Source organism: Sinocyclocheilus grahami, unplaced genomic scaffold, assembly GCF_001515645.1.
Source record: "Sinocyclocheilus grahami isolate Dianchi unplaced genomic scaffold, SAMN03320097.WGS_v1.1 scaffold1653.1, whole genome shotgun sequence".
Lineage (NCBI taxonomy): Eukaryota > Metazoa > Chordata > Actinopteri > Cypriniformes > Cyprinidae > Sinocyclocheilus > Sinocyclocheilus grahami.
The window spans coordinates 91,477-115,303 of NW_015506832.1; the positions used below are offsets into that span (position 1 = coordinate 91,477).

At 43.1% G+C, this 23,827-nt stretch overlaps 1 protein-coding gene across 1 annotated transcript in view; it reads left to right on the forward strand.

Annotated features, from left to right (window-relative positions):
- The first annotated feature begins 270 nt into the window (after nucleotides 1-270).
- fndc7b (fibronectin type III domain containing 7b) overlaps nucleotides 271-23,827 on the forward strand; it is a 53,119-nt gene continuing 29,562 nt past the window's right edge. The window contains exons 1-18 of the mRNA XM_016258183.1: nucleotides 271-321; nucleotides 453-474; nucleotides 1,872-2,132; nucleotides 2,332-2,592; nucleotides 2,683-2,952; nucleotides 4,571-4,831; nucleotides 5,996-6,268; nucleotides 6,359-6,625; nucleotides 8,397-8,657; nucleotides 8,741-9,001; nucleotides 10,878-11,141; nucleotides 11,238-11,498; nucleotides 12,191-12,451; nucleotides 12,571-12,831; nucleotides 12,943-13,203; nucleotides 14,505-14,771; nucleotides 14,869-15,129; nucleotides 23,488-23,742. Coding sequence (XP_016113669.1) covers nucleotides 271-321; nucleotides 453-474; nucleotides 1,872-2,132; nucleotides 2,332-2,592; nucleotides 2,683-2,952; nucleotides 4,571-4,831; nucleotides 5,996-6,268; nucleotides 6,359-6,625; nucleotides 8,397-8,657; nucleotides 8,741-9,001; nucleotides 10,878-11,141; nucleotides 11,238-11,498; nucleotides 12,191-12,451; nucleotides 12,571-12,831; nucleotides 12,943-13,203; nucleotides 14,505-14,771; nucleotides 14,869-15,129; nucleotides 23,488-23,742 — 4,279 coding nt within the window. The remainder of the gene's footprint in view (nucleotides 322-452; nucleotides 475-1,871; nucleotides 2,133-2,331; nucleotides 2,593-2,682; nucleotides 2,953-4,570; nucleotides 4,832-5,995; nucleotides 6,269-6,358; nucleotides 6,626-8,396; nucleotides 8,658-8,740; nucleotides 9,002-10,877; nucleotides 11,142-11,237; nucleotides 11,499-12,190; nucleotides 12,452-12,570; nucleotides 12,832-12,942; nucleotides 13,204-14,504; nucleotides 14,772-14,868; nucleotides 15,130-23,487; nucleotides 23,743-23,827) is intronic.

Consider the following 23,827-nt stretch of genomic DNA (forward strand, 5'->3'; position numbering starts at 1 on the left):
TGAAAGCTGACTAACTCGAATACGTGACAACAACTTTTATTTTCTCTCATTTTAGCCCTCTCTCTCTGCATTTTTCCCATCAGTCCCTCCCACTTGACGTTTTATTTTTCTGTTATCCTCTCGCATTTCCTCAGGGAATTAAGTAGGAGAGGATGGGGCCCCAGCCCCATGGGCTCTACTGATTGGCCACCGGTGTTCCTGCTCTAAAGCTCAAAAGAATCCAAAACACCTTTTGTGTCTGAATTTGTAATATTTCAGGTATTGTCAAAGATGAGAGTGCTGGAGACACTAGGTGTTGTAGTTTTAGTGACTCTAACACAGGTAGATTTATAATTCTGTTCAAATACAATATTCACGTATGAATGCTTTTTATGCTTTCTTAATGGATTACATGTCTTTAATATAAAATCCTTGTATAATTATTATTTTATATTGTTCTTATTTTTTGGCAGATATGGACCACTCAGGCACAAGGTAAGTTAACTTCTCAAGTTTTTCAAGTTTGTTTCATTGCTGGCTTAGGACAAGTTATTCAGGGGTCCTGTCACATTTTTATCAGGTCTAATTTTGTGAAGAGAGACTATAGAGTTGAGAAAATAGAGATGCTCAAGGGGGTTGTGGGATGGAGTTATGATTCATATGAAAACAAATACATATACATGTGTATGGTGTAAATGAGAAAAATCATTCTATTTTGCATATGTGATCCTGGACCACAAAACCAGTCATAAGGGTCAATTTTTCGAAATTGAGATGTATACATAATCTGAAAGCTGAATAAATATGCTTTCCATTGATGTGTGGTTTGTTAGGATAGGATAATATTTGGCTGAGATGCAACTATTTGAAAATCTGGAATCTGAGGCTGCAAAAAAAGTCAAAATACTGAGAAAATTGCCTTTAAAGTTGTCCAGATGAAGTTCTTAGCAATGCATATTACTAATCAAAAATTAAGTTTTGATATATTTACTGTAGGACATTTACAAAATATCTTCATGGAACATGATCTTTGCTTAATATCCTAATGATTTTTGGCATAAAAGAAAAATCAATAATTTTGACCCATTCAGTGTATTTTTGGCTATTGCTACAAATATACCCCAGCGACTTAAGACTGCTTTTGTGCTCCAGGGTCACATATCAGCATAACAATTTAAAATGTCAAGATATTAAATAGCACCTTTTGCTTTTAATTTCACATTTGTACGAAACCTAACAATCATGATTTTTAACAAAATGTTACAGCCGATCATTTGTACGAATGAGTTCAGATTATTATACTCACAAATATTATTAGTGATTAGTGAGCTATATTCATTGTATGTAAAAAATATAAATCTTCCGTCCACCTTTTTGTTTATATATGTGATTAGACATCAGTCTGTAGGTTTATTTACGACTGGAGAATTAATGAATTATAATTACACTGCAAAAAAATGATTTTCTTACTTAGATTTTTTGTCTTGTTTCCAGCCAAGATATCTAAAAATTCTTAAATCAAGAAGGATTTTCTAGACTAGTAAATTTTTTTTGTCTTGTTTTAAGAAAAAAAATAGGTTTTGCTTAGAACAAACAAAATTATGTGCCAAAGGGGTAAACAAAATTATCTTATTTCCAACAGAAAACAAGATTATTTTGTTTACCACATTGGCAGATTATTTTGCTTGTTTCAAGCAAAAACTCACTTAATTTTGACTTGTATAACAATATAATTTTTACTAGTCTAGAAAATCCTTCTTGATTTAAGAATTTTTTAGATATCTGGGCTGCAAACAAGACAAAAAATCTAAGTAAGAAAAGCATTTTTTTTTGCAGTGTACTGTATTTTGTTCTAGAACACAGCTTTTATGAATGACCCTTTTCTATTCCAGAATGCACCATCGTTTCTATAAGCTCTCCTACGGCTTCATCACTGCTGGTTCAATGGAACAGACTCCAGGGAATAACCAATTTTTTTTTGGACCTTCGGGTTGTAAACGACTCAAACACCAGTCCAGTTGTAGTGTCGGTCGCAGGGAGTGTGTCAATGAAAGAGGTCTTTGGTTTGAAGACGGGGACGTGGTACAGAGTCATACTTAAAGGGTTTCTGAATTTTATTCCTTGGTGTACGGCTTCAAGATTAGCATTAACAGGTAATTTGCTGTGGTTTTTCAGTGCGTAAATATATGGCAAGCCAACAATCTCAATCCATCAATCCTGGAAAAAAAATAACACTACACAATTAATAGATAACTGAAAAAATTTTTTGATTTGGCTTTCTTCACACAACATCAAGATATTGTCTGCAGATGATACGATAACAATACTCTTTTCCTTTTGTTCCTGCTTTAGCACCAGGAACATCTCAGATAAACTATTCAAAAGCACTATCAAGTACAGCCATCTCGCTAGAATGGGACTGGGTGCAAACAGCACAACAATACTTTCTGCTAATAAATTCAACAGTGACTGGGGAGCGTTACAACATGTCTCTTACAAACAATAATTCAGTGGTTGAAAATCTTCGACCGGCAACTACATATGACTGTTATGTAGTCACATCTAATGCTGGAGGTGTGGGAGCAAGAAGCAGAATACGCACCGTTACTACATGTAAGTAAAGGATACCACATTGTTTCGATCAGTCTGAAATAATCGAATAGAAAGTTATCGATTCCCATTTTTCAATGTCTTGACTTTCAGTGATACAGCCTCCAGTGGTGATTACAGTACTACAAATCAGACCCCAGTCTGCCCAAATCAGTTGGCAACCTATGGACAAGGTTCTAGTCTACCAAGTTACAGTCAAGAATTGGAATTCCCTAGACACTACGATATATTCAAATACTGTGTTTGGCACCACATTGGATGTGCAGAATATTTCACCCTGTTCTTCATACCAAATCTCAGTGTCTTCACTTAATGCTCTCTTGGAATCTGGAGAACCCAGGCAGGTCAACTATACCACAAACAGTAAGCAAAACAGTTAAAAAATTTTTATTTATAACAGAGCTTTATAGTTACCTCATTGTCATATTTGATGGCACTCTAGATGCCCTTGACAATGGAAATGGTGCACAGTGGGATTTAAGTACAACAAGTACAACATCTTTTTCTTGGTCCAGGAACACGATTTCTGGACTCCTAACCATAAGCTACCACTGAAGAACCTTAAGCCCTGTTCATACCTGGTATTAAGATGCTTTTTCACTGATTTGATAAATACGCTAAATAGAGGTGTAAACGGGATCTACATTTTTTTCCTTTTTTGAGCTTGTTCACTTTTGACCAATTCCCGATGCAGTTGAAAACACACCAGATAGCGTTCATATTGCAGACAATCAATAGTGTGGTCAAATGTGTTCAAACAGACAGTAAGGTCCACCTATTCTACTGACTTCATGTGTAATAGCAGTGGGATGTTTTGTGAGAAGGCGCACCAAAACAAGTAATTACGGACAAAAAATGCAGCTGCTTTCTTTATCCTGTCCATTCGCCTCCTTTCCCGATCACTCATAAACTCTTAATTCGCCAAAGTGATGTAGAGTGTAACAAAACAAGAGGGGAGGGTCTGAAAGAAATCAGAACAGAAGTGATCACAAGAGACACATTTGAAACGCATACTATTTCCACCTGGTATTGAAATGCACCTCGAATGACCGCTTGTGATAGGATCACTGAAAACTTATCTTATTACCAGGTGGAAACAGTGCCTCAATCTGAGGTTCAAGCCCCAACCCCAGCTATAAAACTAACCTTCAAATCTGACTGGTTATTTGGAATGTTTTCGAGATGTAATTCTTTATCAAACCCAGGTTTTAATTTGGTTGTACCTTACTTATTTTGGCCTTGGATAGGACAGTGGAAAAAGTGTACTAGATAAGAAGAATATTAGATAAGAAACCAGAGCCCAGTGTAGAACTAAAAGAGGCATGTTAAAGAGGCATGAACTGTAATAGGCATAAGTGGTATGAGCTTTAATATTAGATTTCAAGACAATAACTTGCCACACAATGTTCATACCTGCTGTCTTTTGGAATTTTAACAGGTTATCAAACACAGCTCAGGATCCTTCATTTAAATTATAGTAAGGTACCATTTATGTGGAATAAAGAACAAGAAAACCACTTCTAGTACGCAAGAGGTGGACTCTCTAGAAGTACAGAGAAGCAAACGGAGAGAAAATGACATTTTATTGAGAACTACTTCTGAGATGGTCACATTACCCTTAGATAAACATCCAAATCCTTGCATTTACCTAACTATAGAAACCCTTACCAAAACCCTACAGTCTGGCCGGTTGAAAAAAAAATGCTGTTCAAGCCCCAGCCCTAAACCTAGCCATAAACTTTAAATCTGATCATTTGTTTCAGGACCAACAAAGATAAACTTGTTTTACCTGGGTAAATCAAGTTCAGCTATAGTGGAAATGCTAGTCATTTTGGGAAACTGTAAGGATTTTTTGCTTTGAATGATCAAAGCCTGGTATAATAGTGAACGTTTTAGTTAAATGTTTAAAAGGTCAACCCTCTCTTTAAGGTCAGCTTAGTTCATTAATTTGGAAGTTCTCCTACACTCCTCTCTCTGCCAGCTCTGGGTCCAGTGACAGCCGTCTCAGTGAGCTACACCTGTGCTAGTGGATCTGCTGTGGTCTCCTGGACAGCTGTGCTTGGAGCCACTACCTACCGTGCCACTGCCGTAAGTCACAGCGGTGTAGTTCTGTCCTGTTCCTCAAGCACTACAGAATGTGAAATCAGAAATCTAGCATGTGGGGAGAACTACATGGTACACGTCACTGCCCTGTCAGACAACTGTGAGAGCACCGGCAACGCCACCACATCCTTCCAAACAGGTGAGATGTTGGGACAACAGAATCTCAGACTAGTTTTCCTCTCATTCAGCTTTCATAACCTTACTGGTGCATTCAGGGGAAACTAATCTGAACTAGAATCAGCATTGTGGTGTGCATCCTGGATATCTATACCACTGCAATTCTGATTGTTAATGTCCTCTATTCATGCATGATGTTTAAAGACACCTGATCCAGAACAGAGAAGTCACACTTTCCCTAGCGATCGCATTGTCTCTGCTGGGTTTTTTTGAATAGTCTCACAACAGCAAGTGCTCTTTTCTGTTATACTGACCCATTTCAGATTGATTTGTGTTCATAGACAAAGAGCCAGGTCACAGTTTGGGTGGGAAGCAAGAAATTGTTCCTTATTCAATAGAGGTGTATTTGTTACATGAAAGATATGATGCTTCCAAGTTATTGCCATTTATCTTGATTGTGAAGTTATGAAAGGTGGCACGTCATTTGAGAAGGCACTGATAGTGTGGTGCTAATCCACTTTAATAGTATTAATTCTCAAATAATTGTATTATGGATGGTTCCTTGGATGGATGAAAAAAAGGCCTGACAAAGTATTGTTGCTCTGTTTAAGTTGAGACAATGCTGATAATGCAATATTTGTGTTGTGACACATTTAGGAAGCTTGAAGATAGAAGTGTTTACGTTCTTGCACTTGTTTAGAATGTGTTTCGGGCAAAAGCCTATAACTGGGCTATGGTTTCAGTTCTCTACATCCGAAAAACTGGCCTTAAACGTGACATAATTCCACTGGGTCTGTGCTTTGTTCTGCCGTAGACTTTCAGTTAAGTCTCAAAATAAAGATTCTCTTTCTCTCGTTTTTGAAAATCAGACAAGAGCTATCCCAGATGTTGTGTGTTTTCAGGCAGGGAGCAGGTACACACCCTGTTCTCTACCAGGGAAAATATAGTCCCAGGAGAACATCTTTTTTTGAGTCATATGGTCTTTGTTACATGCATCGATCTTTCCAGAGCAGCAAAAACTGTAGTAACAATACACTGAAACCCATTACAGAAATTCAAATAACAAGATTAAAAGATTGAAGACACCAGGGACTAAGATGTGCTTTGTATTGCCTATTTTCTTTGATCTGACTTTCATGCTTATCTCACTAAACTTTGATCCTTCTCTTTCCACACGTACTTACAGTTCCCTGCGCCCCATCCGATCTGATGCTGTACCGAGAGTGCAGCAGCAATGTCATTGTCTTTTCCTGGGCTCCAAACAATTACTCAGCTTATTACCATGCGAGGGGTGTGGACTCCACTGGCAAGGTGATGGAATGTAAGACCACGGAAACATCCTGCTTCTTTACCGACACCAATTGTGGACGCCTTTACAACTTCACCGTCTCTGGTTCTTCATCGTCGGTCAGAGAGCAGTGTAGCACTGTAACCAGTTCAATGAGGCAAATCCGAACCGGTAACACTAAACATTTGATTTTAAGCTTAATTAAACTCACAATATAACACAGCACTATTGTGGTAATGTTCCAATAATCTCACCCCTCAGCGCCCTGCCAAGTAAAGAACATGCGCACATCAGCGGACTGTCAGACCGGACTTCTGACCAGCAGCTGGGAAGGTGCAGATGGAGCGCTGCGGTACACAGTGGAGGCCTTTGGTAACCGTGGAAATCAGAGCCACTATATGTGTAGCTCACTAACGCAGAGCTGCACAATCTCTGACATAAACTGTGGAGAAAGCCTTACCATGTTAATCACTGCTGCGGATGATGAGTGCTCCAGCGTTCTGTCTCTGGGAGAAGTAGGTCAGACTGGTGAGTGTCAAAGCCCCCTGGTGGACAAATATGGGAGCCTACACATGATTAGACTGTCAGGGCCAAATTTGGTGCTAGCTCAAGTGATCAGTTTAATTGCAGAAATAATGGAAAAGGAAAATAAATTGTGTTTGTGAAATGGGTGTCATGGTGGCTAGTGAGTAGCACTTCCATCACACACCAAGAAGGTTCTCGAGTCCCTCTGAGCTCCAGTTTTCGCCATAATCCAAATACATGTAGGACAGGTTGATTGGAGACACTAAGTGCCAGATTTACTAAACAGGGCAAATTAGCATGAGAGCACAATCCCATAAATCCCACAAAAGCACTGACAGGAGTGGAAAGTTCTGCGGGTGATCTACTGCCACAGCCATATCACCCTGCAGCCCAAGACTGGTTGCCCACTGAAGCTAAGCATGGTTGAGCCTGGTCAGTACCTGGATGGGAGACCACCTGGGAAAACTAGGTTGCTGCAGGAAGAGTTAGTGAGGCCAGCAGGGGGTGCTCACCCTGCAGCTTGTGTGGGTTCTAACGCCCCAGTACAGTGATGGGGACACTATACTGTCAAAAAAGCACTGTCTTTCGGATGAGATGTTAAACCGAGGTCCTGACTCTCTGTGGTCATTAAAAATCCAATGGCATTTCTCGTAAAGAGTAGGGGTGTAACCCCGGTGTCCTGGCCAAATTCCCTCCCCTGGCCCTTGTCAATCATGGCCTCCTATTAATCCCTATCCACTTAATTGGCTCTATGACTCTCTCTCCTCTCCACCTGTAGCTGGTGTGTGGTGAGCGCACTGGTGCTGTTGTCCTGTGGCTGCCATCACATCATCGAAGTGGATGCTGCACATTGGTGGTGGTTGAGGAGAGACCCCCCCATATGATTGTAAAGCCCTTTGGGTGTACAACAATACACTATAAAGCAGTATATAAATGTCTCATTCATTCATTTATACTGACAACGCACAAATCAAAGTATTCAGTCACAGCTCATATCCACAATGACCACTGCAAGCTACCAAGAGCCGCACATACTGGCATAGGGTACCAAACCAGCAGAGCCAATTATAATTTGGTATAAGTAACACAGGCGCAGACATTTTTTGGGTGTTAAATAATGGCGCGAATACCATTAAACTGAATGCCGCAAACCTTAGTAAAGCACCTTGCACGATTCATTTAAATACTCTCCTCCCATAAATGTTGCATCTGAAAGGGAATCTCCTACAAATGCATAAGCAATAACATCAGCTACAAAAATAACCATGCCTTTTCATCGCTATTTTTTCAACGTGTCATTAATAAATCCTAACAGTAGTTTTTAATGCCAAAAGAGGGTTTGTTAGTAAATCTGGTCCTAAATCTTGTGTGAATGGACTTGCTTCAGACTGAGAAACTGGGATAGGCTCCAGTCCCTGGATAGGACAAGTGATTTGGAGAATGTAGATACTTAGACCATTGTAGCTTGTGTTTGAATAAATAATGTAGTTAGCTTTAGTTATTTTAGATTAACCTGCACCTGATTTAGTCACTGAATTAGACCACCCTCTATCATTTAATCAACACACCATCTCCCCAAAACCATACCTTCCAAAAAATGGCAACAAACCAGAATGTGCTAAATGATGCAATGCAGAGGACATTTCTGATTGGCTGAGTGTTCTGACTGGCTAAAAATTTGTAGGCAGCGCTCAAGTTCACCTTTTTGCTGTTTACAGCTTATATGACAATATACACATGCCTTACATGTTCTTATTTGTTTTTTTCTTCCTAGCCCCCTGCGTACCTCAGAATGTGTCTGCATTGATGGACTGTGGCTCAGATTCCATCACTTTGACTTGGGAGGCTTCATTAGGTGCCTTTCTCTACTTTGCCACAGCAGTGGATCAGCTCGGGACTGCTCACACTTGTACCTCATCTGATACGAAGTGCAAGTTCAGCGGGCTCCGCTGCGGATCCATGTACAATACCTCTTTAATTGCATCCAATATCCACTGCAACAGCTCTGCCAGTGACTCCATCAGTGTAGAAACAGGTACAACACATATGAAGAAATACAAGAGTGCAGTTCCTTTGATGTCTGATACCTCATAACCAACTTCCTGCCCCCTCTCTCAGCTCCCTGTCCCCCTGGGAGTGTAGAAGCTCTTCTGGACTGTCAAGAGAACCAGGCGCTGGTGAGCTGGCTGGGAACTCGGAGTATGATATCTTTCACTGCCACCATGGAGGACCAGCATGGTGGTCTTCTCAGTTGTAGCACTACTGCCAACAGCTGCCGGATCCCCGAATTGAAGTGTGGTCAAGTTTACGACATTAGTGTAATTTACCATGATGGAATCTGTCCCAGTATGCCTTCCCATGCCATACAAATGAAGTCTGGTAAGGAAGGATTAGTCAACTTAACTTCTGTTATGAGTTTTTGAGTTTTAGCGCTCACACTAATAAAGAATAAATCACTGGAGGTCACCGGTCTCTGCGTTATTGGTTTCTAGTGGGCATTCTGATTGATCTAGGTAAACTCCAGATGGTAATTGCTACAATGCTGCTAAGTTGCGTAAACTTAAATTGTTAATCAAGAATTCAAACATTTTAGTGCTTTTTTTTCTTGCAGTACTGCAACTCTAGCCCTCTAAGTCCATTGTCCTGCAGAGCACAGCCACAAGAACATGTTAATATTATCCCAATCCCAATATTAAAGGTGGGGTAAGCGATTTCTGGTAGCCAATGTTGACATTTGAAATCACCAAAACAAAAACCCCTACCCCAAATGTGTCTCGCCCCTATTTTGATAGCTCCGCCCCATACATACGTACCATTCCGGGCAACGATTAGTTCTGTGAAACAAAGCAAAACCAATGTTACAGACACGGCGTTACTCACCTATCGAGAAGAAACAGAGCGTCAGATTGCAGGCCTTCCGCTCCTTGAGTTCTCTCCAGCGCTGGAAAGCTGATCCGATATTTACACTGATCCTACTTCTTGCCTTATTGCCTTCTTTTGTTCCGCAGATGTTTTCCTCTTTTGTTTTTTTATCCGCCATTTCTATCTTTCTGTTGTCGCTCGGCTAATGTCCGTCCTGTGCACTGAACGCTCTCTCCTCCACATCATGAGTAGACACGCCCCTTACTGCTGATTGGCTACAAGTTTGTTGGTAACACTTTACAATAAGGTTCATTAGTTAAACATTAGTTAATATATTAACTAACATGAACTAACCATGAGCAATACATTTGTTACTGTATTTACTAATCTACGCTAACGTTAGTTAATAAAAATACAGATGTTCATGTTAGTTCACAGTGCATTAACTAATGTTAACAAGATTTTAATAATGTATTAGTAAATGTTGAAATTAACATTATCAAAGATTAATAAACGCTGTATACGTGCAGTTCATTATTAGTTCATGTTAACTAATTGTTAATAAATAACAATTTGTCCCTCGATATTCTCTTTGCCACCGTGAAATTTTCTCATTCTCTTAAAGGGTAGATACGGCCGGGAAGTAAGAAAACACACAGTATAATGTATTCTCAATACTTCAATTTATTCATAGAAATACAGATCTTATATAGGCATATGTCGAGGGGAGTTTTACCCTCTTAACCAATGAGGATAGGATGACATACACATACAGGATGTTTTGGCCAAGAACATGTGTTTTGTATAAAATGGCCACATATACAGAAAAACATGTACATATTAGGAATAGACTTCCTGGCGAAGAATCCTGAGAGGAGGGAAAGTGAGAGGGAGAGGAAGAAAGAAAGGAGGGGTGATAAGAGAGAGGGGAGTAAAAGGAGGGGTGAGGCATTCTCAAGACAGAGAGTGTTTTCTAACACTAATGTAGTTAACTAATGAACCTTATTGTAAAGTGTTACCAGTTTGTTTTGGTACTCGGCCCGAATCAGTTTTCTAAAGCGTTTTTGAAAAATCGCTTACCCCACCTTTAAACAGTCTCAACAATGCTAGACTTTCAGATGAATATACAAATGAATCAGGACAGAGAGAGATTGCCCATTTTTATGAGAGATTGCTTATTTTTAAAGACTTGTTCACAACAAGAATGATAACTATAACTATACAAATGGATGATAATGTTATTTTTATTCGATGCATGCACTTCGGCTATGTTCTATGAACATAATTGCAGCATGCACTTTAATATCAGGGAAACCTGAAGAGTTCACTGAAGAACTTTCAAACTCCTTCTATACCACTAGATTCTAATGTAGATAAAATTATTTCTCCACAGTGCCATGTGGTCCAACAAATGTTCGGGCTGAGGTGCAGTGCCCGTCAGGTGTTCTCTCACTCAGCTGGGACAGAACAGAAGATGCTGAGGGTTATATCGCCACTATAGTTTCCGAGACCTCTGGAGAGCTGGTTTACTGCAACTCTACTTCGCCTTCCTGTAACATGAACAATCTGCAGTGTGGCGATTCGTACTCTGTACAGGTCAGGTCGTACAACGGCTCCTGTCTGAGCATGCTGAGTTCACATCTAGTGGTTAGAGAGGGTGAGGCGCTGATTCCATCACTAGTTTTATATCATTATTTGACTTCAGTGCTGCCGTTTGAGTTTTATGCTAATGCTTTTGACTCTGCCTCGCTAGTGCCATGTGTGCCCACAAATGTGACAGCCAGACGAACCTGCGGCAGCAGCACAGTGGAGGTATCATGGAGTGCAAGCCGTGGTGCTCAGTCCTATGTCGCTGTTGCTGTGGGTGATGACGGGCATCGTACAAAGTGCTCCTCCAACACAACAACATGTAGCATCCTTGACCTGCACTGTAGCAGTGTGTACTCCATCAGCATGGTGGCTGTAGATGGCAACTGCTCCAGCTGGGAGAGTCAGAGCGTTACCCTGCACACAGGTGAGGCTATAAGGGTAGTGATGTCTGATTTGCAAACAAATCGCTTTTTCGAAGCAGTGTTGTTAACTGAAACTAAAATGAATTGCTTTCGGCAACAAAAAAACAGCAACATCAGAACTTCAGGGTGCTATAAGAAGTCATAGTTTCTCCAGTTTTTGTTGCTATTATTTTTTGATCATTTGATAGTTTTAAGAATATTTTGGCTTTCATGAGGCCCTTTTTATGTTGTCCTATATGACAAAAATTAATTAAAAGTAAAAAATAAAATAATTAAAAAAAATAAAAAATTGCAATATGAATAAAATTAGTTTTATTATGATTTTTTTTTACACAAATAAATTAAAATAAATAAATTAAAAATACAAGTTTAATTTCGGTACACAAAATTTTACTCAAAATTCACACATTTTGTATGTCTATATAATTAAATGTCTATGTAAGTAAATCATTTAAGTCTTCCACACGTGAATATGACTCTTTTGCTTTTTAAAAGTTTTAGATTTCAATGTATGAATTCATATAAATGCCAAAATGTCTTTGTATATGTACAAAATAACAAAAATTCTAGGGCTTTGTAATACAGGGCACAAACATCTTGATGAAAAGGGCATTTCATTGACTTTTGTCTAAAGTGAGACTGACAAACTCAAATTTCTTGTTTTTCTCTTTCCCGTCTTTTTCATGTTTAATAGTTCCCTGCCCACCAACTAACGTCCAGAGCACTATGAACTGTAGTACCAACTCCGCCACTCTGTCCTGGACTGCCAGTCCTAACGCAGTGTCCTACAGAGGCAGGGCTTCAGGCAGCGATGGCCACACTGTGACGTGTGATGTCAGAACTCCAGGGTGCCAGTTAAACGGCTTGCACTGTGGACAGGAGTATGTGTTTGTTGTAACTGCTTCTGACGGAAGCTGTGAAAGTCCAGACAGCATTGAGAACAGACATGAGACAGGTATCATATTAATAATGATAATAATAATGTTTACATTTCCTTCAGCAATCACCATCATTGTTAAAAACCCAGAACATTACATAGAGTGTCTCTTTTTCTCCCAATGTGCTCTTTTCCAGCACCGTGTGCCCCTCAGAGTGTGTCCAGATTCCTAGACTGTGCCTCTAACAGCCTGAACGTAAGCTGGGCTCTCGGTCTCACAGCTCTAAACTACACCGTCCTCGCCAGGATTACAGGTGGCGCTGTGCTCAGCTGTAACACAACGAGCTCCAGCTGTATCATCACTGATCTGCAGTGCGGTAAGAACTACACCGCTGTCGTCACAGCAAACAATGGAGAGTGTCAAGGGCCAGAGAGCGTGACCCGTCCTGTCCAAACAGGTGAGATTTCTGGAACACAGATCCGATGACAACATGACAGAAAAATTTAAAACCCAAAAATCAAAACAAAACATTCCAAATGAGAAACACTTTCTGTCTCTCCTCTGGCAGTGCCGTGTATTCCAACGTCAGTCCATGCCAATGTGGAGTGTGCGAGTAACACAGTGAGGGCATCATGGGGTCCGGCAGCTGGAGCTGTGTCCTACACCGGTGTTCTGACCGGCCTGGGCCATTACAATGAATCCTGCCTGACCTCTGGCCTCTCCTGCTCCTTCAGGGGCCTGACCTGTGCGCAAACCTACACGCTAAATGTCATCTCTCACGACAGCCAATGCAACAGCCCAGTCAGCCCCAAAATCTCTGTCACAACTGGTAGGAAACCACAATCCATTTCACCTTAACATAAGCACGTTGCTAAGCTAATGATTAGTGGTTGACCGATATATCGGCAAGGCATTGGCCGATATTTGGCATTTTTCAAATATTGGCAAATATTGGCATAAGCACTCAAATTCTCCATCTTTATTGTTTGCTTCCGCTGTTTAACAGCTCTGTCTAATATGGATAGACGTAGTGATGGGCAAATGAAGCCTCACAGAAACAGTTCCATCTGGTGGTTAGTAAAAAAATAAAGCAGCCAAAAGCCTGTGAAAGAAACGGCCACCGGTTGTGGCTAGAAGGGATACAGCTAAAACTGGAAGCTAACAATAAATAAAATGTTCTACCTATTAGATTATGTTTTATTAATGTCTACACCTACCCCAACCCTAAACCTACTCCTTACAATAATGAAAAAAACAATAATTATTGAATCTGTATACCATCTAGCCTCAACCACAGCCACCACACAATCCATTGATCAATTCATGTTTCATGCACAAATAAACGCCTGGAGTGTTTGTGTGTGTTTTTTTTAATTTCTCTCTCTGATTAATTCATTTAATTTCTCTCTCTGATTTATTTATATACCCATTAAACTATGGCATTAAATACCAGTGTGAATATCAATATGATGTAACAGAAGAATAATGTACACATACTGTATATGAAATAACAATAGAGACGGTTCTGAATTCTTCCTCTGTTATTCACAAAACTGTCTGTGAGCATCTGTGACTCAGCAGTCACACTGAGCATTTGACCGATAGTGCAAATTCTATTGGTTGGCCACTTTTCTTCACACAGAAAACCTGTCCATAAAACAAAATGCATTGATATCATGCAAATGTTTGTCTCTGTCTAAACAGATGCATTAACTGCTGTTCATTTTAATAAAAATGTTTATCGCACCAAATTTTCACACTAAATATTTGTTTGGTGTGAACAGATCTTTAATAGTTAAGTATTCAAATGCATCAAGACAAAGCAGATTTGATATTTAAATTTGCTAGTTTGATATTAGCATGTTGCTAAGCTAACAATACAATACTTAAGTATAAACACTAGGTATTTGCACATTTTAATCATATTGACCTATTTGAACTAATACTTTTTAGCATTTAATGAATTATATCAACTATATTTTCCCCTAAACTCATAATTTTCTGGGATTGTCTTCTCAGACAGTGATACGTGTGATGCTGCCTTGGCAATTGGCCAAACAGTGCTTAGAAGAGTGTATAATGTCTCTGTAGGCCTCTCACTGGACTGCACTAACCTTTGACCTTTTCCAGCTCCCTGTGACCCTGCGAGCGTGACTGCAGTGCTCAAGTGTGACTCTCGTACGGTAAATGTGTCGTGGACTGCTGCCGCTGGTGCCAGCACATACATGGTCCTGGCACACACACAGAATCAGAGCATTCCTCCCTCTTCCTGTCAGACCTCAGCCACTTCCTGTGACCTCACGCAAATCCACTGCGGGGAGGTTTTTAATGTCACAGTGCTTGCTGATGATGGAACCTGCAACAGCTCAGCACGGGCCAGCACTACACTGGAGTCGGGTATGAAGAGCATGTGTTTAACTTCAGATTTGATTGGTTTAGTGTAGCCTAATCTGACTTAATTTCCCTTCATTTCTCTTCCTGTGTAATGTCTCAGCAACATGTCCTCCAACAATGAGGTCTCCTTCACTGAACTGCAGCACTAATGCAGCCCTGGTGTCCTGGGTGAAGGACCCAGATGCTGTGAGTGTCCATGTCAATGCTGCCTCTGTCCTGGGACACACCGTCACCTGCAGCTCTTCTGCAAACAACTGTTCCCTGGATGCCTTGCAATGTGGTCAGACGTATACTGTGTATGGTGTGGCCCAGGGCCCTCAGTGTGAAAGTACACCTAGCGCTCCATTCAATATTACCACCGGTAGGTATACCACATATTCATAATTCAGCATCAAATGAGTTAGAAATAATCTGTTTCAGAGTACTGTACATATTTCTTTATATTTATGCTTTGAATAAGATAATTGGTTAGTTTTTTAAACAAATGCTGCATGAACAGTAAGTGGTCAGTTCTGGTTACCAAAACAGCTAAAATTGCTTACAACACCTTTAAATACGGCATCATTAGCCAAGTTTTCTTCCAAATATTTTTTTTCTCTTTTCAAAAAAGGTTATCAAAATATACAGATATTGCTGATGGAAGTGCTAATTATCAATCAACTTTTGACACGTAACATGGTTACTCAGGTTCTCAATAATGTTAAAAAGGGAACTTTAGACTTAAACATTTTTTTCACTGTATCAGTATTTTTATGGTCCCATGATCTGCACATTGAATTTCACATATTACATTTTGCAATAAAAAATTATTTCTTTCTTTTGGCTATGTATAGATCTATATATACAGAGTATTTTTTTTAAATTAAAATATCTTATATATTTAATATGAGAAAACATATACAGTGCCTTGCAAAAGTATTCATTTTTTTCACTTTTTGTTATGTTGTAGCCTTATGTTAAACTGCTTTAAATTACTTTTTCCCCCCACATCAATCTACACTATATACACCACAATGACAAAGCAAATAACAGGTTTTTAACATCTTTGCAAATTTATTAAAGATAAAAAACTTAAATGATTCCATTGCATAAATATTAATATCTGGGACAGTTGAAATTTAGCTCAGGAGCATTCATTTTGCTTGTAATTGTTACCACACTTTGAGTGAAGTTAACCTGTGGCAAATTCAATTGAATGGGTATGATTTGGAAAGGCACACATCTCTTAATAAAAGGTCTAACAGCTGAAAATGCATATTAGAGCAAAGACCAGGCCCTGAGGTAAAAACAAAACTGCCTGTAGAGGTCAGAGACAGGATTGCATCAAACCACACATCTGGGGAAGAGTTCAGAAAAAAAAATCTGCTGTATTGAAGGTTCACAGAAGCATGTAGCCTCCATTATCCATAATGGAAGATGTTTGGAACAACCAGAACTCTTCCTAGAGCTGGCCTCCTGGCCAAACTGAGCAATTAATGGAGAATGGCTTTGGTTAGAGTGGTGACCAAGATCTTGATGGTCACTCTAGTTGAGCTCCATGATCATATGAAGAGATAGGAGAAATCTATAGAAGGACAAACATCGCTGCAACACTCCAACAATCTGTGCTTTATGCTGGTGTGGCCAGGTGCAATCCTCTCCTCAGTGAAGATGCATGAAAACGCCTCAAGGTTACGTATGTAACCCTAGTTCCCTGAGAGAACGAGATGCCTTCAGTGTGACCACACTCTGAATCACGTGTGTAATCAGTCCAATGGATGGGCGAGATGTCACGGGTGGGGTGACGTAGAGACCAGAGAGCTTAAAAGCAGGTGCGGTGGATACAGGCGCAGCTTCTGGTAGAATGAGGGAAGCGCTCGCAGGGATGCCGGAAGTATGGCAGGAGATGCAGCGTCTCGTTCCCTCGGGGAACTAGGGTAATACATATGTAACATACGTAACCTTGAGGCCTTCCCCTTCAGGAACTCGAGCTGCGTCGAGAGGCTTTGGGAACGAGTATGCCCACACTGCCAGACTTGCAAGTCCCTGTCTAGTGTGGAAGAGCACAGCTAAGCGAAGAGAAAAGGAGTCAGGAGTGGCGCAAAATGCAGGTGTAGAATCATACAAGTAAACGGAATGGACATTCCGCAGCGTCCTGAAGGCCAACTTCTGGAGGAGTGAGCCTTGACCCCCAAGGGAGAGGGGAGATCAGAGGAATCAAGGCTATGGATAGCATCCCGATCTACCACTTAGCATAAGCTTCTCCTGGCCGGAGGCCTCAGTGCACCGTGGAGGAAACATGTAACTAGTGGGTCTCTCCCGAAAAACAGACCACCGAGAGGGGCGTGGTAAGCAGCTAGGGCCGCCACGGAAACCTTCAAGGTGGAGTGGGATAGCCATGCGGAGAACCGTACCTACAAGAACTCCAGCACTGAATCAACTGGGCAGTTAACTGGGTTGAGCTGGCAGTTGCCACGTCAAGAAGTCAAGGTTCACTTCAAGGAGTACAGTTTCCTCATGGAGGGAGCTCTGGACTGGAGAACGGTCTCAGCAACCTCAGTTGAGAGACTGGAACTTATGAACTGTGCCCCCTCAGGGGCCAAATCCACAGTTTCAAAACTCTGTGTGGGGGGAAGGCCCCGCCTGAGAGAGGAGATCCCTCCTGATGGAAATCTCCCACGTAGAGCCATGGAGAAAGGAAAATCAGGTCCAAGAAGCATACTCGGCTTGGCCAGACCGGAGCTACCCATCCTGCGCACTCTCTCCAGAACTCCCGTGAGCCAAGCGATTGGGGGAGGCGTACAGACGAAGCCTTGGCCAGTCTGTTTCCAGATGAGCTCCACCACCTCGGGGTGGAGCCCCCATCCCCCAGGGGCTCTGGCGGGTGGAGGCCTCAATAACTCTCTGTAGCGAGAGGAGACCTGACGACACTCGCAGAAAAGGTCGAGCTCTTGGAGCGGAGGCCTCAGCATGACAACTCTCTAAACTGAGAGGAGGCCTGACTACACTCCACACTCCGGACATCTTGTAAGGAGGTTCACCTAGAGCCTACCACTCACAGACACTGTCCTAGCGGAGCTCTTGCGAGCGGAGGCCTCAATAACTCTCTATAGCGAGAGGAGACCTGACGACACTCACAGAAACGGTCAAGCTCTTGGAGCGGAGGCCTTAGCATGACAACTCCCCAACAAGAGGAGGCCTGACTACACTCCACACTCCGGACATCTTGTAAGGAGGCTCATATAGAGACCACCACTTACAGATACTGTCCTAGAGGAGCTCTGGCGAGCAGAGGCCTCGAAAACTCTCCATAGCAAGAGGAGACTTAACAACACTTGCAGTGACCGAAAGGAGGGCCCACACAAGGATCTGGTGCACCAGCCTGTAAAGGGGGCGTGAACACAGACCTCCCTGGTGGTTGATGTAAGAAACCACTGCTGTGTTGTCGGTGCATCCAACACATGGTAGCCTCTTAGGTCCGGGAGGAGGTGTTTCAATGCTAGAAACACGACCAGCACCTCCAGGCAGTAGATGTGCCACGTGAGATGGTGGCCGCTCCACAGACCACGGGCAGGGTGGCCACTCATGACCGCACCCCAACCAGTGAGGTACACATCCGTCGTTAATGTTACGCGACGACAAGGAGCTCCCAGCACTGGGCCCTGTTACAAGAACCAAGGTTTCCTCCACATGTCTAAGGCACGAAAGCATCGCCGAGTGAACTTGATCATGTGAAGCGGATTTCCCCTCAGGGAAAACCCCTTGGTCTTGAGCCACCACTGTAGGGGTCTCATGTACAGCAGGCCAAAAGGTATTACGTTGGACACAGCTGCCATCAGACCCAGCAGTCTTTGGAACTGCTTGACAGTAAGTGACCGGCCTTCTCTCACTCTCGTGACTACCGTGAGGATCGACTCGATCCAAGCAGGCGACAGACGTGCCTGCATCATTGTCGAATCCCACACCCCGCCCAGATAAGTGGTTCTCTGACTGGAGTAAGCACGCTTTTCTTGGCGTTTAGTCTTAACCCCAATTCTTTCATGTGAGCGAGAATGAACGACATCTCGAAGCCGAACCGCCATCTGCTCAGATTGAGCTATCAACAACCAATTGTCGATGTGGTTGGGTATGCAGATGCCCTGGAGTCACAGAGGAGCCAGAGCAGCATCCACATACTTTGTGAAAGTGCGGGGTGAAAGTGCAAGGAGAACGGAAGAACCCGGTATTGTCCTCAGCATGACAACACTCTAAAGCGAGAGGAGGCCTCTCGCAGTGCAACCCTCCATCCTTCTTTGGAACGATGAAGTACCGGCTGTAGAACCTGGACTCTCTGTCGAGAAGAGGGACCACCTCGATGGCCTCCTTCCTCAAGAGAGTATGTACTTCTTGTTCCATTAAGAGAACCTGCTCGGGGCCCACCAGAGTGGGAATGACCCCGTGGAAACGAGGGGAAAGAGAACCGAACTGGATTCGGTAGCCTCTATCTACAGTGTGCAGGACCCATTGAGACACATTTGGCAGAATTTTCCATGCTGCCAAAAGGACTACTAAGGGAATCAGTCTCTCGAGACTGACCTCTGGTGTAATCAGAGCGGCTAGGTCGTTGCCCTGAAACGGTGAACTGGCAGGGGACGGCCGAACTAGCTCTAGAGACCTCTGAAGAGGTAGCAAGCCTCTTAGTACCGCTACATTTCCAGGCGGTGACTGTGAGAAGCGCTCAATGGAGACCACTGCGCCCCGAAGCACCGTAGGTGGCAGGGTTGGCAGATCAATCTTCTGAGGGCACTGAGGAGAGGCGGGCACCGTATAATGAGGTGTACCACTCTTCCCCAGAGGGGCCTGCCCACAGAAGTCCTGAGCCATGGGCATCAGGACTTTTTTTTCTTTTTCTTTGGCCAAAGTCTCCTATTGAGAATGACGGTCCTCAGACCCGTCATCTTCTTGGAAGACTTAGACTGACACAACCAGAGCCTGCTCGAGGCAGGACCCAATAAGAAACATTTGGCAGGGGCTCTCATACCACCAGATGACCTACTAAGGGAACCAGTCTCTCGAGACTGGCCTCTGGTGTACTTAGAGCAGCTAGCTTGGTGTCCTGAAGCGGATGTAGTGTGAATGGCCAATCTAACTGCTCTGGAGACCTCCTTGGAGGTAGCGAGCCTCCCAGAACCGCTACGTTTCTGGGCGGAAGCTCAGAGAAGCGCTTGCTGGAGACTGCTGTGCCCTGAAGCACCGTGGGTGGCAGGGTTGACAGACCGATCCCCTGAGGGCACTGAGGAGAGACGGGCACTGTATTATGAGGTGTACACCACTCTTCCCCAAAGGGGCCCGCCCTCAGAAATCCTGGGCCAAGACGTCAGGACATTCTAGCCGAAGACTATCTAGCAAGAATGATGGTCCACAGATCCAACTTTTGCTTAGAAGCCTTCAGCCTGTGAGCGCCGCTCTGACTCCAAATATTCTGGAGGAGTACAAGAAGCAATGCTCACCAAATGAGGAGCTGAAACACGGCTGGGGCTGCTCCCGCCCAGCAGCCCCTAATGACCACATAAACCTTCTCAGAGGAAGAGAGGTATAACACCATGCTCTTACTCGAGCAATTAATTCCAAGAGCTCGCTGCAGCGAGAAAATGCCAGCGAGAGCAGAGCTAAACATCTGCGGTAATGCACACTTGTTTTCATTACACTAGGGATTTTTAGCATCAACCCTCAAGAGCTGGCTGTGCGTGCTCTGCTCCAAATCAAACCACACATAAATCGCGTGCATCCCCACCCCTTATTTTAGCGAGGGCAGGGAGAACGAGCCATCTAAAAATGCAGTCTGTCATATGCAAACAACATCAATCTCCTTGGAGAAAGATAGCTGCAGCAGCGAGCTCTCACTCAGAGGGGGAAGAGACTGCAGGGCGGGCTTCCGAACCCAGAGAGAGAGAGGGTGCTAGATCTAGGGAAAAAAGGCGGAGAAAAGGCGAGCCCGTCTCCAACCCGTCCGCTAGATCCATGTGTGATCCCCGCGATCTCAATCGCCGCCGTGCTTCAGCAGCAGCGGGACCGTGACTGCAAGATAACAAACACGGACACACTCCTCGAAGCGTGCCCGGCGGGAGCGGAGCGTTTTCAGCAGGCAGAAGCACAATCAGCCCCCTCGAGAGCTGCCTGTGCGAGTTCCGCTCAGGAGAGGCGGGCACCGTATAATGAGGTGTACCACTCTTCCCCAGAGGGGCCTGCCCACAGAAGTCCTGAGCCATGGGCATCAGGACTTTTTTTTCTTTTTCTTTGGCCAAAGTCTCCTATTGAGAATGACGGTCCTCAGACCCGTCATCTTCTTGGAAGACTTAGACTGACACAACCAGAGCCTGCTCGAGGCAGGACCCAATAAGAAACATTTGGCAGGGGCTCTCATACCACCAGATGACCTACTAAGGGAACCAGTCTCTCGAGACTGGCCTCTGGTGTACTTAGAGCAGCTAGCTTGGTGTCCTGAAGCGGATGTAGTGTGAATGGCCAATCTAACTGCTCTGGAGACCTCCTTGGAGGTAGCGAGCCTCCCAGAACCGCTACGTTTCTGGGCGGAAGCTCAGAGAAGCGCTTGCTGGAGACTGCTGTGCCCTGAAGCACCGTGGGTGGCAGGGTTGACAGACCGATCCCCTGAGGGCACTGAGGAGAGACGGGCACTGTATTATGAGGTGTACACCACTCTTCCCCAAAGGGGCCCGCCCTCAGAAATCCTGGGCCAAGACGTCAGGACATTCTAGCCGAAGACTATCTAGCAAGAATGATGGTCCACAGATCCAACTTTTGCTTAGAAGCCTTCAGCCTGTGAGCGCCGCTCTGACTCCAAATATTCTGGAGGAGTACAAGAAGCAATGCTCACCAAATGAGGAGCTGAAACACGGCTGGGGCTGCTCCCGCCCAGCAGCCCCTAATGACCACATAAACCTTCTCAGAGGAAGAGAGGTATAACACCATGCTCTTACTCGAGCAATTAATTCCAAGAGCTCGCTGCAGCGAGAAAATGCCAGCGAGAGCAGAGCTAAACATCTGCGGTAATGCACACTTGTTTTCATTACACTAGGGATTTTTAGCATCAACCCTCAAGAGCTGGCTGTGCGTGCTCTGCTCCAAATCAAACCACACATAAATCGCGTGCATCCCCACCCCTTATTTTAGCGAGGGCAGGGAGAACGAGCCATCTAAAAATGCAGTCTGTCATATGCAAACAACATCAATCTCCTTGGAGAAAGATAGCTGCAGCAGCGAGCTCTCACTCAGAGGGGGAAGAGACTGCAGGGCGGGCTTCCGAACCCAGAGAGAGAGAGGGTGCTAGATCTAGGGAAAAAAGGCGGAGAAAAGGCGAGCCCGTCTCCAACCCGTCCGCTAGATCCATGTGTGATCCCCGCGATCTCAATCGCCGCCGTGCTTCAGCAGCAGCGGGACCGTGACTGCAAGATAACAAACACGGACACACTCCTCGAAGCGTGCCCGGCGGGAGCGGAGCGTTTTCAGCAGGCAGAAGCACAATCAGCCCCCTCGAGAGCTGCCTGTGCGAGTTCCGCTCCCAAACAAACAACACATAAACTTTTTATAAATTTACAAAGTTGTGGCAGTTCTGTTTTTGCTTTGCCATTATGGTGTATGGAGTGCAGATTGATGTGGGAAAACAAAAGTAATTTATAGCAGTTTAAAGTCCACATGAAATCAAAATTGACTTTATTTACTTTACTAGCGCACATTGCTAGTCTGGATGTGAAAAATCTGTGTAATCTGTGCAAGTTAATCCACTGAAAAAATTTTTTTGTTTTGGTAATCTTTAATCAAAATCTGAACATTTGCTTCCACTCTGGAATGGCATTGCTTCTCTGATGGCGTCAGTTTGACGGCTTGGGCAGAATATCCTTAAATACACCCCTCCAACCATTAGGTTGCTATGAGTGAGAGACAGAGAGGAGGAGCGCAACAATAAAACGACGCCCTCTCCTCAATATTCCGTTTCAGCTGGAAATACGTCACTACACTGAAATAAAGTCGGCAGCAACTTCCGGTTCACGTGGACTTACACTTTATTTTAAGGTGCCCTTGTTCCTGAGTATTTACACAAATACTGTATATACTGTATATTCATAATATAACATTACATAACATAATAATAACAGACATTACATAATATAACAGTATCATTAATCAACAACAGGTACTTACTATAGGGTCAGTTTTAGGGTTAGTTACTTGTAATTATGCATAATTTACCATTAACTATGTTATTATTTAAAATGTTTTAGTGGCTCAATAGTTGACACCAATGTACAATATTGATATATACTGTATACTATATTTTCATTAAAGGTACACTATGTAACTTTTTGTTCAAAATTAATATAATGTGTGAGCACATCATGAATCAATCAATCCTGAATCACTATGGTACGCCAATAATAAGTGTTTATATTCAGACTATTTTAAACCTGTCAGAACGAAAACCGCTATGCACAGCTGTGTGACTGGTAATATCTATAATCAAAGTGAATTAGATTTGGCTACAGTGTTCTTCCATAAGACACATGCAGTTTTTTTTATTAACCACTAGAGGACCAAAAGTTACACTGTACCTTTAATGTATAATTCATTGACAATTAAACTTAAAGTCAACTGTCTACTTCATTACTGACAGACAGATAAATCAACCAGGTCAAAACAAACATTCAGAGCTGAATACGAGTTCTCTTCTTTTACTGTTTGCCAGCCCCCTGTACCCCTACTGAAGTGAGCGCTAACTACAGCTGCGGCACCAGCACAGAGCTGAGCTGGACTGACAGTCTGGGCCGAGAGAGCTTCTATGTGCTTGCACAGACAAACGGTCACTCGGGCTCCTGCAGCACAGTCCAAACCCACTGCTCCATCAGTTTGCTGAGATGTGGAAGTCTGTATAATGTCGCTGTGGAATCGATCTCTGGACACTGCAACAGCACCCAAGCAGTTCACACGCAGCTGCAGACAGGTGATCACTCATAAACACACCCTTCGTGCAGCATGCACTGTGCGAAAATATGCAAATCTTTCTCTGAATATTTACTGTACGTTAA